Below are 14,271 nucleotides of genomic sequence, written 5' to 3' on the forward strand. Positions count from 1 at the left end.
AAAGAGTAGGTTAGGGATGGTTAGGGATGGCATAAAACCCATCAAAGGTTAACATGTTCAGTCAGTTTTGATGCTACGGAAACATCAAAAATATACATAACATTCTCTTATACAAGAAAGTATTTCTAAGACAAAAAGCTTTTACATGAACATGCACTTGTGTCTTAAAGCATTAAATGTATAATTTGGGGAACTTGCAGAATGCAAGTCAATCTTTGTCATTGGATCTTCAGGAAGTTTCTATAAAATAATATACTTTATCAGCTTAGATAGGATGCTAACTATAGTCTTACCTAGAAGAAACCATAAGCTAATTGGTTTCAAAGATGCATGGATAATAGGAATTGTTTGTTTAGATAATTACAATGTATGTAATGCTTTGTGAAGTATGCCTTCCGAAGGCCTTGCACAAATGTATCAGACTATTTAAATATTCCTCCTTGTAAACATAATGGAAAATTTACAGTTGTGATGCCTCTGACATGCTCTCTCAGAAATTTTAGGAACAGAAGACATTGATTATAAACAGGATTATTTTGTGGCAGCAAAGAAAATGTAATCACAGCTTTATTAATGAGCCGAGGTGGCACAGTGGGTAGAGTGCAGTACTGCAGGCCACTAAAGCTGACTGCTAGATCTGCAGGTCAGCGGTTCAAATCTCATCACCGGCTCAAGGTTGACTCAGCCTTCCATCCTTCTGAGGTTGGTAAAATGAGGACCCGGATTGTGGGAACAATATGCTGGCTCTGTTAAAAAGTGCTATTGCTAACATGTTGTAAGGCACCCTGAGTCTAAGGAGAAGGGCGGTATAAAAAAATTGAATGAATGAATGAATAAATAAATATTAGGGGAAATATTAATAAAAGATATTACAAATGTACAACTGGAATTAACTGAGCAACCAGTTAGATTTCAAAGGACAAATTCTGAAATTTAAATTTTAACAAATTATAAATAATAATAATTATTATTATTATTTATTAGATTTGTATGCCGCCCCTCTCTGAAGACTCCTAAAATGCTCCCAAATTTGCATAACTTCCAATAAAGGATAACAATTCTCAAAAATAAATTCCCTACAAGAACAGAGGGCCATTAATAGAAAAGTAATAAATATAAGACCATTTAGGTTATTACATTTTTCCAATTCACCATATCTTAAAATTGTTAGGAAGATCAATAGGAGCTTCCAGATATTTTTAACAGCTACACATGCATTTCCCAATATTACGGTTCTAATCAGCCATCTGCTGCCACCCAGAGGCTATATAAGGTCTATTTTGCTATCTCTTGGATCTTTTGAACAGTTATTTCACGGTCTTACAATCAGTAAGGTAGTATTTAATCTTGAATAACAAGAATCATTGTGACGGGCTTAAAGTTACACTTCTTCCATATTTCAGTTTGAGCAGTTTCATTTGTATTACATTAACAAATTTCATAGCAGAGAAATATTGCAAGCATTGTCTTCCACTAAAATGCATTAAACACTTAGGGCTGTATGTTGATATATTCTTCTAATGCTGCAGCCACTGCATTAATTTTTGATAGTAATACTAAACTAATATTTAGTGTGAATACATTTAGGAATGCAATCTATAAAGGCTGCTGCTCAGTTCATAAAATGATTCCAGTACAGGCCCGGAAATGTCTATGAAGAACCTTTTCAATATTATGCAATCTAGGAATATCCATTCTGTCAACAAAATGGTGCTTGTTCTAATCTTTTCAGGAATGAATACAGTATTGAATTGCTAGAAATGAAGATCAGATTGGCATATATGTCATTTAATGTCTTTGGGATTTGGTGAATTACAAGCTGCAGGAATTCCAAACTACCACAGGACACCAAGGAGTTGGAAGAACAGGTGTTTACTTATTTATATAATAAATTTTATAAAATCATTTGAAATAGCCACTCCCATTTTTAGGAAGAGAATAGGAAAGATTTTATAAACTAATAGTATAAAAAATAATACAGTGGTACCTCTACCTAAGAACGCCTCTACTTAAGAACTTTTCTAGATAAGAACCAGTTGTTCAAGATTTTTTTGCCTTTTCTTAAAAACCATTTTCTACTTAAGAACCCGATCCCGGAAAAATTTCCCAAGAAATTTGAGCGGCACGAAGGCCCGGCCAGTTTCTTGCCATCACCCCTTTAATTCCGGCCACCTCGGGCTTTTCTGCTGGTGGAGCTTAAGGAAACTTTGGCTCTCCAGAGCAAACGAAGCATTTTCCTTTCTCTGGGCGCCTGGAGAAAGAATAAACCTCTGCCAGCGCCCAGAGAAAAGAAAAGCCCCCTTCGCTTTGGGCAGCCCAGAACAAACAGAGCGTTTTCCTTTCTCTGGGTGCTTGGAGAGGGAATAAACCACTTCGCTGTGGTGACTTCCTCATGCTGCCTCCCATACACCCCGCACAAGGTTGCCTCCCGGAGTGTCTGGGCATGGAAAGGCAAAAAGGGGTGCTTCGCCCGGCTGAATCCACTCAGCTTCAGCCAAACTGAGGAGTCACCACAGTGAAGGAAAGGTGCTGGCTACAAAGCAAGCAAGCGAGAGGAGGAGAGCCCTTCAGCATGGCAAGGAAGTGGAAGCAAGTACAGCAGCCACCTTTCGGTCAAAGGAGCGGGAGGTTCCCTTCTCTCGCCCACCTAGGTTTCTCTCTCCGGCGTAGTGTATGGGAGGAAGCCTCATGCTGGGTATATGGGAGGCCTGTGCTCCTCTTTGCCCCCTCAGGGTCCCTCTTTTTTTTTTTAAGCCTTAAAGTTTTGGATTTTTTTATTCCCCTCATGTCACCTTATTCCTTCGGCAGCGATTGTCCTCCTCCTCCTCTTCTTCCTCCTCTCACCCAAATTCTGAGCTTTTATTTCTTTCCTAATGGGTTTGCACGCATTATTTGCTTCTACATTGATTCCCATTGGGAAAATTGCTTCTTCTTACAAACCTTTCTAATTAAGAACCTGGTCACGAAACGAATTAAGTTCTTAAGTAGAGGTACCATTGTATATTGGTATCATCATCCATTTTTGATACCTAATCCTTATAGTTAATTAGTATGAACAGATTGAACATACATAAGTGTATGATGTTTCCCTGTAATAACCCTACTGTATTTTTTAAGTATGTGCATTACTTACATTCATCCAGTCCCAATTGATATGCCAAATTCTGTAAACCTCTAACCTTCTCCATTAGATTAGCTGTAGTGAGACTTCCCAGCTCTAAAAGAAATGAGTATGTAGTTTACAAACATTTTGTCATTAAATAATAAATAACGAATCATGCTTTTATTAGAATTAAACTCCTAATACAGGTTGTCCTTGATTTACAACAATTTGTTTATTGTTCGTTTGAAGTTACAAAAGAGCTGAAAAAATGACTTATGACCTTTTTTTCATGCTTATAACCATTGCAGCATCCCCCATGATCACATAATAAAAATTCAAATGCTTGGCAAATGATTCAGTTCCAGTGTTCCGTGGTCACGTGATCACCTTTTGTGCTCTTCTGGCAAGCAAAGTCAATGTAGAAGTCAGATTCTCTTAACAACCAGGTTACTAACTCATCAGCTGCAGTGGAATATTCACTGAACAACTGTGACAAGAAGGGAGTAAAATGGGGAAAAACTCATTTAAGGACTGTCTTGACAGCAATTTTGGGCTCAGCTGTGGTCGTAAGTCGGGGACTACCTATGATAATAATCAAGTAAAGGCAAGTTGATATAATTGTACAAATTCTGCATGTAATGAAATTCCCTATTTTTAGAGGGTACACTGTATCTGGTTTTACACAGATAGAGACTACATCTGTAAAAACCCTAGTGGCACTGTGGTTAGAATTGCAGGCTAACTCTGCCGGCTGCCAGTAGTTCGATTATGATTAGCTCAAGGTTGATACAGCTTTATCCATCCTTGATGAAATGAGGATAAAACCAAATTGTTGGGGGCAATGTGCTGATTTTATAAACTCTTAGAGAGGTTGTAAAACACTGAGAAGCAGTTCATAGATCTAAGTTCTATTGTTTATTTATTATTAATTGGATTTCTATGCCACCACTCTCCATGTAACACCTGAGTACCTATCTGATACTAAGTAAAAGATATATTGAAACTATCATCTGGACAACTTGGAAGATATAATGTAAACAGATAGTTAGTTTTTTTCTACATATTACTGTTATGTGTACAATAAAGCAAGACATTATTGGCTGTTTTGACTACATCTAATCTCTATGGATATTTTTTTCACTTTGTTCTATTATGTTTGATATTGACTCAATAGATTTGAAGTTTCCCGATGGGAAAATTTATTAAATTGCCCTCCAACAAGCCAGATGACATTTTATTAAAATGGCTATGATAGGAAACTGCTATAATCAGGCAATTGCAAGATAGTGAAGGATCGAATAAATCTGTGGACAAGCAGAGAATTGTAGGTATCACATATGCTCCCAAAATTGGGTTTGGTTTATCCACAGATAGGCTTATCTGCAAGTATATATGGTAAATTATTTGTTAAAGTACTTATACCCTGCATATACTCATATATAAACTCATCTACAGATAAGCCTATCCTTGAATTATTAACTAAAATACCATAGAAATTGCAGCTAAGCCAATTGGGGAAAAAACATGAAAATTTCATGGATTGGCTTATCTGCAGGTGGCACATTTTTCATAGTATTTTGGTTAAAAATTAAAGAGTTGGCTTACCTATGAGTATACAGTATGCCACAAAAGTGAGTATACCCCCCACATTTTATAAATATTTAAATACTGTATATCTTTTCATGTGATAACACTAAACAAATGACACTTGGCTACAATGTAAAGTGTTGAGTATACAGCTTGTATAACAGTGTAAATGTGCTGTCCCCTCAAAATAATGCAACCCACAGCTATTAAGGTCTAAATGCTGACAACAAAACTGAATACATCCCTAAGTGATAATGTCCAAATGGGGCCCAAGTAGCCATTTTCCCACTCTGGTGTCATGTGACTCATTAGCGGTACAAGGTCTCAGGTGTGAAGGGTAAGCAGGCCTGTTAAATTTGGTGTTATCGCCCTCTCTCTCTCTCTCTCATACTGGTAATTAGGAAATTCAACATGGCACCCCATGGCAACGAACTCTCTGAGGATCTGAAATAATTAATTGTTGCTCTACATCAGGGGTGGGCAATTAATTTTGCATGGGGCTGCATGAGAAATTGGGATGGTTTTAGAGGGCCGGACTAGTATAATTAACTCAGTTCTACCCAATACTGTATATACTATTTATATACAGTATATACAGTCACTGCACTGGAGTGTTTGCGTAGTTTCTGTGCTCAGCCGCTCTCGGTAGGAGGTCAGGATCCGCTCCAGTGCGAGGATGAAAGAGCTCACCGCATCTGCTGGGACTCCTCCGGTTCCTGCTTTCCTCATCATTCATCAGAAAAGCAGGAACCGGAGGAGTCCTGGCAGACGCAGTGAGCTCTTTCATCCTCACACTGGAGCAGACCCCGACCTCCGCGGACCGGTCACAAACAGCGGGCGGGCCGAATGCGACCTGCGGGCAGCCCCTTGGCCAGGTCTGCTCTACATAAAGATGGCGTAGGCCAATGATGGCGAATATTTCTTTTCCTCCGGTGCCAAAAGTGCATGCATGCACACTATTGCGCCTGTGCAAGAACCCACATCCCTTCATGGCATAGGACCAGAATATCTCCGGGACCGCCTTCTGCTGCATGCCTAGCGACCGGTTAGGTCCCACAGAATTGGCCTTCTCCGGGTCCTGTCGACTAAGCAATGTCGTTTGGCGGGACCCAGGAGAAGAGCCTTCTCTGTGGCGGCCCCGACCCTCTGGAACCAGCTCCCCCCAGATATCAGAGTTGCCCCCACCCTCCTTGCCTTTCGCAAGCTCCTTAAAACCCACCTCTGTCATCAGGCATGGGGGAATTGAAATTTCCCTTCCCCCTAGGCTTATAGAATTTATACATGCTATGCTTGTATGTATGAATGGTTCTTTAAATTGGGGTTTTTTAGATTGTTTTTAATATTAGATTTGTTTACATTGTCTTTTTATATTGTTGTTAGCCGCCCCGAGTCTTCGGAGAGGGGCGGCATACAAATCTAATAAATACAAATACAAATACAAATGGATGGATAAAACGATGGAATTTGTATTTTCCCCGAACACCCTTCTTCTTCTTCTTCTTCCTTCCTTCCTTCCCTTTTTTTGCCTTTTTCTTTTCTTGATAGGAGCTGTTTTGATCAGAAAATGATTTAGACAAGTGCTTCTCAAATTGTGGCAAGAAATTTAAGATGGATGAACTTCAACTCCCAGAATTCTTCACCAAGATTGATTCAAGAGGATATGTAAATTACAGGTAGTCCTCAACTTACAAGAGTTTATTTAGTGATCAATGAAAGTTACAACGGCATCAAAAAAGTGACATGACGATTTTTCATACTTATGGTGATGTGATCAAAATTCAGACACTTCCCATTGCTTCATATTATGACGATTGTAGTGTCCCATGAGTCATGTGATTTACCTTTTTTTTTGCTTTTTGGCAGATGAAATCAATGGGGAAGCCAGATTCACTTAACAACTGCAATGATTTACTTAACAATTGTGGCAAGAAATGTCATAAAATGAAGCAGAATTCACTTAACAAATGCCTCACTTAGCAACAGAAATTGTGGTCATAAGTTGAGTATTACCTGTACATTTGACCAATGAAAATATTTAACTTTCTCAAGGACACTTTACATGCAAGTCCCAAAAAATCAAGAAGCATAGGAAAAAAAGTGGAGCTTTGATCATGTGATTGTGGCTGCCATTGTGACTTTTTCAATCTGCACATCCCCCAGATGTCCCAAGACATGCTGAAGTTTAGCAATCACACCCAAAGACACATATACACAAAATGTACATAACCCTTGTTTTGTCCTATGTCAGGGGGATCAAACTTGATTTCATTGAGGGCCGCATCAGGCTTGTGTTTGAGCTTGGGGGCAATGGGCTGGTGGTGGCTGGGGGGCATGGCCAGCTGACGTCGCTCACATCAGAGGTGCCTGTGGTAGCCCGAGCGCTTAGTTTTCAGCTGCAATGGTTTCCTTTGCCAGCAAAAATTGAGTTTGAGAGAGCCGCATGCTGATAGAGGCACTGCGGGCTGTGGGTTGGGCCTTCACTGTTTCCAGTCAACACCGCAGGCCAGATCTAAGCACCCCACAGGCCACATCCAGCCGCAGGCCTTAAGTTTGATACCCCTGCTCTAACTTGTCCATATTTCATGGATTATAAAAGCTCTGCAGACGTCAATTTGTCCAATAATACCGCTGCTTCTCTGGGACTGTTAAGGAGACCCAATTCAACAAAAGAAGGGTTTATAGCCCAAACCTATAAATTATCAGCCAAGCTTGATTTTCCCCATCCTATGAAGCTCAGACTGCATTTGATGCACATCTGAGAATTGGGAATATAGTTATCAAATATGTACTCTTACAACATGGCCCAAGTTTCACATAGTTTATGTGGCAATGACTCAGCAACAAATAATTTGATGGCAGCAATAATAAATATTTCCAATATTAGGATTGCAACAGTGTACCTTTCCACAGTTTTCACATGTTGTATTTAAGCTCTTCTGAAGTGAAACTCTTGCACTCCAATCTCAATCCTCTTTAACCAATGTATTAAATTTACTTCATACCTGGAAAAAGTGCCTGGTCCAAATCTGTAAGTTATCTACCTTGAGGAGTGATTGGCACGCTGAAGAACAGAGAAGAAAAGAAATTCCCAGGGGTTTGATTTTAAAAAAAGGGAGAAGCGTGGAAAGAAGCAAAGAAAATCCTTTGAGTGGAGGATTGTGTGGAGAGGAAAATACTTATCCACACAATACAAAATACAAAAATGATTTTTATCAAGCACAGACTAGAAACTCACCTCTCAACATGTCGATGTCATCATTTTCTAATTCAGCCATCCATTTAGGTGGAGAACTGGTGATGGGCTATTAAGAATAAACATTCATAAACAAATTATTATCTATTTTAGAAACCTTTAAAACGTTATAGTAACATTGAAATGCAGAGCTATAACATTTTACAAAATTCTACTCTGATTAAATAAAAGATTTCTAAAACAGATTACTATATACAATGGAACATTCTTTTCACGGCAACAAAACAAAGGCTTTTTTAATTAAATATAAACTTAACATAAGGCGGTAAGCAAATAATGAACTTATGGACAAATCTTAATAAACCAAGATGTATGATTGAACACTGATAACCTAATGCCAGATGAAAGACAGAATTAAACTCAGGTTTGGGGGGATTTTTTTTCTTTCTCCTCACAAAGCACGAAATAAACAAATATAAGTTAATATATTGTTATTTAACACTCGTGATTAGATTTTATTTTCTTCTTTAGTATTTGTTGCCTTTATTTTATTTTTTTTCTTTGTTTTGTTTATGATTTTTTTTTCATTTATGTTTCTCCTTCATTATATTTGTGTATTGTATGAGGTTTCTTTATTATTGTATGTTATGTTTTTTTAATGAAGAAATTTAATAAAAAATTATTTTAAAAAAAAAACAAAGGCTTTTTAAAAAAGCCAATATCAACTTGCTAGGCTAGGATAAAATCTTGCTAGTTGCTACATGAGGGAAAAATATTCTAAGATATATATAATGTTGTGCAGGTGGCGGAAGATTGGCTAAGATATTCCCCAACACACCATCAAACTGCTGGAAAAGTAATCACAGCCAGGGAATATACTAGCACATGTGGTGGACATGCTCCAAAGCAAAACAATACGGAAGTAAAATTAGAATATATTTAGCAGAGATAACTGAACAATACATAGAAATGAAACCAGAAACATTTTTATTGGGATTATCAGAAACTTATAAGAAAGAAATACAGTATCTAATCACACATATCTTAACAGCTGCAAGAATAATATATGTACAAAACTAGAAAAATAAAAACATACCAACAGAAGAAAATTTGTTCAGAAACGTTTAGAGTATGCTGGATAAGCTTACAAAGGAATTACAAGAAAAAGAGGAAACAGAATACTATAAAATATGGGGGAAATGATACGAGTTGACCATAAACGAGGGCTAAAGGGTAAGAAAACAACAGAAGGAAGATGATACTGGAATTAAAAGGTAGTAATGAATAAATGAAAACTGAAAGGATATAGAAGGCATTGTAGAAATAGAATACATTACTTATGATGTATAAAAAATGATTTATGAATTATATGTAAAAAAAAAAAATCCTGTTCAATAAAAATTATTTTTAAAAACATTCTAAGAAAACATAGTAAGAAAACAAAAATTAAATAGTTCCATTCATTTTTTCTAGGCATTTATAATTTTTCTATTATTTTCTACTTTAGCTGTTTTTATTGTAATAAGCTCAATTTTCTTTAGAATTTTAGGAGTGCAATGCCTATTTATATCAAACATCAATTCTTACACTTACACTTTACTTATCAGTACTTACACTTTTAAAAGAAGCTGCAAATTCAGCAACACCTGGTACTGGAAACAAGATAGACATAGTTAATGTATTGTAGTTGGGTTGTTTTTACAATTCTTTATACAACTTTAAAGGCAATTGCCATTTCTGCCACTTAATTAAACTGCTACAGTACAATTCAGCACATATATAAATTTTATCTTAATTTATGCTGGGTTCTGAGTGTGATATATTAAGCTGTCTATAAAACTGGTATGCCATGTTTAGTCACCATTATACTATTGTTTTTTTATTATCACCAAGCCATTTTTTCATCCATGCTACTTTTTTAAATAATAAAAAAATGTAGCATTTATAGCTAACCCAACATGTTTATTCATAACATTCAGCATTATTTATTTCTGGGTTAATGTGCACACATTCAACAGAATTTACTTCTGAAATAAATTATGCAAGATTACCTTCTTGAACTCTTTTAAATCTCTGCCTATGAATAAATATGCTCAAATTTAAGCATGCTAAAAGCAATATTTTAATAAGATAGCTCACGTTAGAAGCATTCAGTGTAAACAAACACCGTTTAAATGCCATATCTGGGTTATCACATTAAAAACGCATACATATGTACTATCAACGTCAGATCATGCAGAACGTAGCCGCAAGACCCATCGTGGGGCTTCCAAGATTCACCCACGTTTCTTCAACACTCCATGGCCTGCATTGGCTGCTGATCAGTTTCTGGTCACAATCCAAAGTGTTGGTCATGACCTTTAAAGCCCTACATGGCATTGGACCAGAGTACCTCCGGAACCGCCTGCTTCCGCACGAATCCCAGCGACCGATAAGGTCCCACAGAGTTGGCCTTCTCCGGGTCCCGTCGACCAAACAATGTTGTTTGGCGGGCACCAGGGGAAGAGCCTTCTCTGTGATGGCCCCGGCCCTCTGGAACCAACTCCCTCCGGAGATTAGAACTGCCCCCACCCTCCCTGTCTTTCGTAAACTACTGAAGACTCACATATACCGCCAGGCATGGGGGAGTTGAGACACCTTTCCCCCAGGCTTTTTTTATACTTTGTTTTATGTTTGGTATGAATGTGCTGTTTGGTTTTTTAAATAATGATAGGGTTTTATATGTTTTTTAATATTAGATTTGTTCCACTATTATATTGTTTTTATTGCTGTTGTGAGCCACCCCGAGTCTTCGGAGAGGGGCGGCATACAAATCTAATTAATAATAATAATAATAATAATAATAATAATAATAATATACTTCCAACCAATATCAGCTTTTTTAATTCAATCTCAAATATTAACTCAAAATGGTTAAAGGACTCACTTGCCCATTTTTAAAATTATTTTGAAGATGTTTTAAATATAAGCAAGTAATTATTATTCACATTCAAATAATTATTCAGATTATTCATCTCATTCAGATTAAAACATGTTGAACATAAAATCTTTTCTTTTTTGCTCAATACAAATAAAAATTCTCTTGCAGTGCACTAAATTTATGCAACTCTTAACTCTTGCTTAATAAGCCAATGAGATCCTACTAACTTACTTTTTCCAGTAGAAATAAGGAGTGAAGTAAACCTCAGTATAATAGGCAATAATATTTATATAAGCCGATTCTATTTTGTGCAACAAAACATTTGGAAACATGGGAGAAAAACAGGGAAAGTACTGCAGGCTACTTCTGCTAATCACCAGCTGTCAGCAGTTTGGCAGATCGAATCTCACCAGGCTCAAGGTTGAGTCAGCCTTCCATCCTTCTGAAGTGGGTAAAGCTCCCAGATTGTTGGGAGCAATATATGCTGACTCTGTAAACCGCTTAGAGGGGGCTGTAAAGTATTGTAAAGCGGTATATAAATCTAAATGCTAATGCTATAAAGTTGGTTCACATTAGAGTAATCCACAATCATTTCTTATTCAATTACTTACGTTGCTCTGGCCACAAGTCTGGAGATGCCCTGTCCAACTTTTCAAAACTCAGCAATGAAGCTTCCAAGTCTGAACCTAGAATTATATCAATTTACATATGTATAAGCCAAAATAAATCAATAGTAGCACAATTTTAGACTAACATGTAACACTTACTACTTGTGAACAAAATTTCTTAAGGTATGGCTTGGAATATGAACAAGAAACAATTTGCCTCTCAAACTACAATATTTTAGTGATACTACATTGATAATATTATGCTCTTATGCATACTTCTTTAGAAGTAAGGCTAAACTGAATTATTCTGGGTATAGTAACTAAGAGGAACTCAGATTTTGCAACTGGCAAATCATTATAAATTGTACATGATTTATCCAAATCAGATTATTTATTCAGTGGTTCTTAAATTGTTTGACACAATAATATTTTTCCTGGCTTCATATAATGTCATTATCCTCCTCCCTCTCCACCCTAAAACAGATTGTTGTTTTACACATGTATCTCAACAGCAGCACTCCTAAACTGGACCCTGACTCACAAACAAAATTACAGATTGCTCCATAACACCCAGGATATGTCAACATATCCGGGGAGCCGGGGTGGCGCAGTAGGTAGAGTGCTGTACTGCAGGCCACTGAAGCTGACTGTAGGTCAACGGTTCAAATCTCATCATTGGCTCAAGGTTGACTCAGCCTTCCATCCTTCCGAGGTGGGTAAAATGAGGACCCTGGCTCTGTTAAAAAGTGCTATTGCTAACATGTTGTAAGCCACTCTGAGTCTAAGGGAGAAGGGCGGCATAAAAATTGAATGAATTAATGAATAAATAACCTCTTTGTGGGCAGTTCCCCCCAGTTTAAGAACCATTCGCTTAAGTCCTTTCTCACTGCTGATCCACTCAACTTTGAATTTGTAGAATAATATACCGGCATTGCCAATTCCTAAGTTTTCTCAGTAACTGTTTCCAGTAACCGCAGTCATCTTCCCTTCAAGGTGACACGGTGATAAAGCCTCTTCACAAATTTTTGTGAAACCTCTCCTTGGATAATGTCAGAATAAAGAGGAAAACAAGACTTCACCACTGGTACAATATAGACAACTCAACCCTGCCTTTTAAATCAGGTGACGATAAGAGGAAAGCGACTTCATGGGGCCAAAGAATGGAAGAGTATGTTTATATCAAGTTAGGTGTCATCGGTGTCATGTGCCAAATGTCTGCTAGTTGGGTACAGAAAAAAAGGCTTTTCTCCTGTGGCTGCCACCCTCTGGAATATTCTCCCACTGGAGGCAAGGTCCACCCTTACATTCCTGGCCTTGTGGAAGAGCTTGAAAACTTGGCTCTGCTGCTTGGTCTGGAACCCTGACAGGGACTTGTTATGTTGCAGTGGCTGACTGGTTAGGGAAGATCCCCATCTCCACATCCCTAGGCCATTCATCATCCTGGTTTTTAGGTTTTTTTTTAATTTACTTCTTCTAATTTTAATTGTACAGTATTGTACTTTTTTTCTTTTTATCACATTGTAAATTACCTAGATTAAAATCACTCTATTGGTGAAATGGGCAGTATTTAAATTTAATAAATGCTTACTACGGGGTTGTTCCAGGTGAAGTGGTGTGATTTCAGAAGTGAAATAGCTGGCTGGAGAATTCTGGGAGTTGAAGGCTTAATGTTGCCAGGTTTGGGGACCTCTGTTTTACGTTATCCTTTCCCTGCCACACCACGGCCACAGAATCGGTAGTAAAAAAATTTAAATCCCACTACTGCTCTGCAAGTATTGCCTGGGCACACGTAACACTTTACCCCAATGTTCATTGGGGACATGTGTGCATGTTCACACACAATTTCATCAAATTCCATGACAGTTGAGCAGGGATCCCCCCCCCACTTGACATGGAATGACCTAGCAGCCATTTCATAGATTCCAAGCAAAAAGGATAACCACCCACCTACCCCCAGCTTTTTTAAAATTAAGAAACAGTGAAGCTTCTACAATAAAAAACTATGCTACAGTAGAGTAGCTCATCTGCCCATAGCTGAACTACCACAATCTTCCCTTAGTTAGTTACAAATCTAATAAATTAATAATAATAATAATAATAATAATAATAATAATAATAAATGCTAATTTATATGTTAGACTTCCAGCATACAAGGACTGCATTGGTAGGGCAAATTGGAAAAGTCTGATTTACTCCAAAGCAGGGGTCTCCAATCTTGGTAACTTTAAGACTTGTGGACTTCAATACCCAGAATTCCACAGCCCACAAAACTGTGATTCCTAAGAGCAGGAGGAGAAGTGACAACTCTCAGTTCTGAAAGTTAAGGAGTCCATAAAGGGGTGGGTGGGTGTGTCTATAACCTAGGCAACTTTAAGACTTGCGGACTTCAACTCCCAGAATTCCTTCAACCAACAAAACTGGCTGAGGAATTCTGGGAATTGAAGTCCACAAGTCTTAAAGTTGCCAAGGCATTCACTGTGGTCGCTTAGCGACACAAAACACAAGCCAACCTTCATTCCTCGGGTAATTGTACACATTCCTAAGAACAAGATCAGACTAACTAGAAATCCACTTTAAATCCTATTAGTCATTTTAACAAAGATGAGCTCTGTCAAACTAAGATTTCAAGCATTTTCATTCAGAAGCGAAGTCTACCAAAAAAAGCAGCGTTCCCCACCTGCATATAAGGGGTTTCTGGCTTATATAAGAAACCCAGTCCGGTTTAAATTGGTTAAGGCACCAGCAAGAACATTGTGAGCCGCCTTGAGTCCTCGGAGAAGGGCGGCATATAAATCCAATCAATCAGAGATCGGCAGATCCTGAGTTCTAGTCCCGCCTTAGGCACAAAGCCAGCCGGCTG

The 14,271-nt window shown here is 37.8% G+C and overlaps 1 protein-coding gene across 1 annotated transcript in view; it reads right to left on the reverse strand.

The window, feature by feature from the left end:
• The window catches only part of LIN52 (lin-52 DREAM MuvB core complex component), a 61,492-nt gene that overhangs the window by 46,810 nt on the left and 411 nt on the right, over window positions 1–14,271 (reverse strand). Inside the window, exons 2-5 of the mRNA XM_070755130.1 lie at window positions 11,415–11,489; window positions 9,498–9,535; window positions 7,926–7,992; window positions 3,134–3,217 (exon numbers count right to left, since the gene is read on the reverse strand). Of these exons, the coding sequence (XP_070611231.1) occupies window positions 3,134–3,217; window positions 7,926–7,992; window positions 9,498–9,535; window positions 11,415–11,489 (264 nt within the window). The remainder of the gene's footprint in view (window positions 1–3,133; window positions 3,218–7,925; window positions 7,993–9,497; window positions 9,536–11,414; window positions 11,490–14,271) is intronic.

The sequence above is a fragment of the Erythrolamprus reginae genome, chromosome 1 (genome assembly GCF_031021105.1).
Source record: "Erythrolamprus reginae isolate rEryReg1 chromosome 1, rEryReg1.hap1, whole genome shotgun sequence".
NCBI lineage: Eukaryota > Metazoa > Chordata > Lepidosauria > Squamata > Dipsadidae > Erythrolamprus > Erythrolamprus reginae.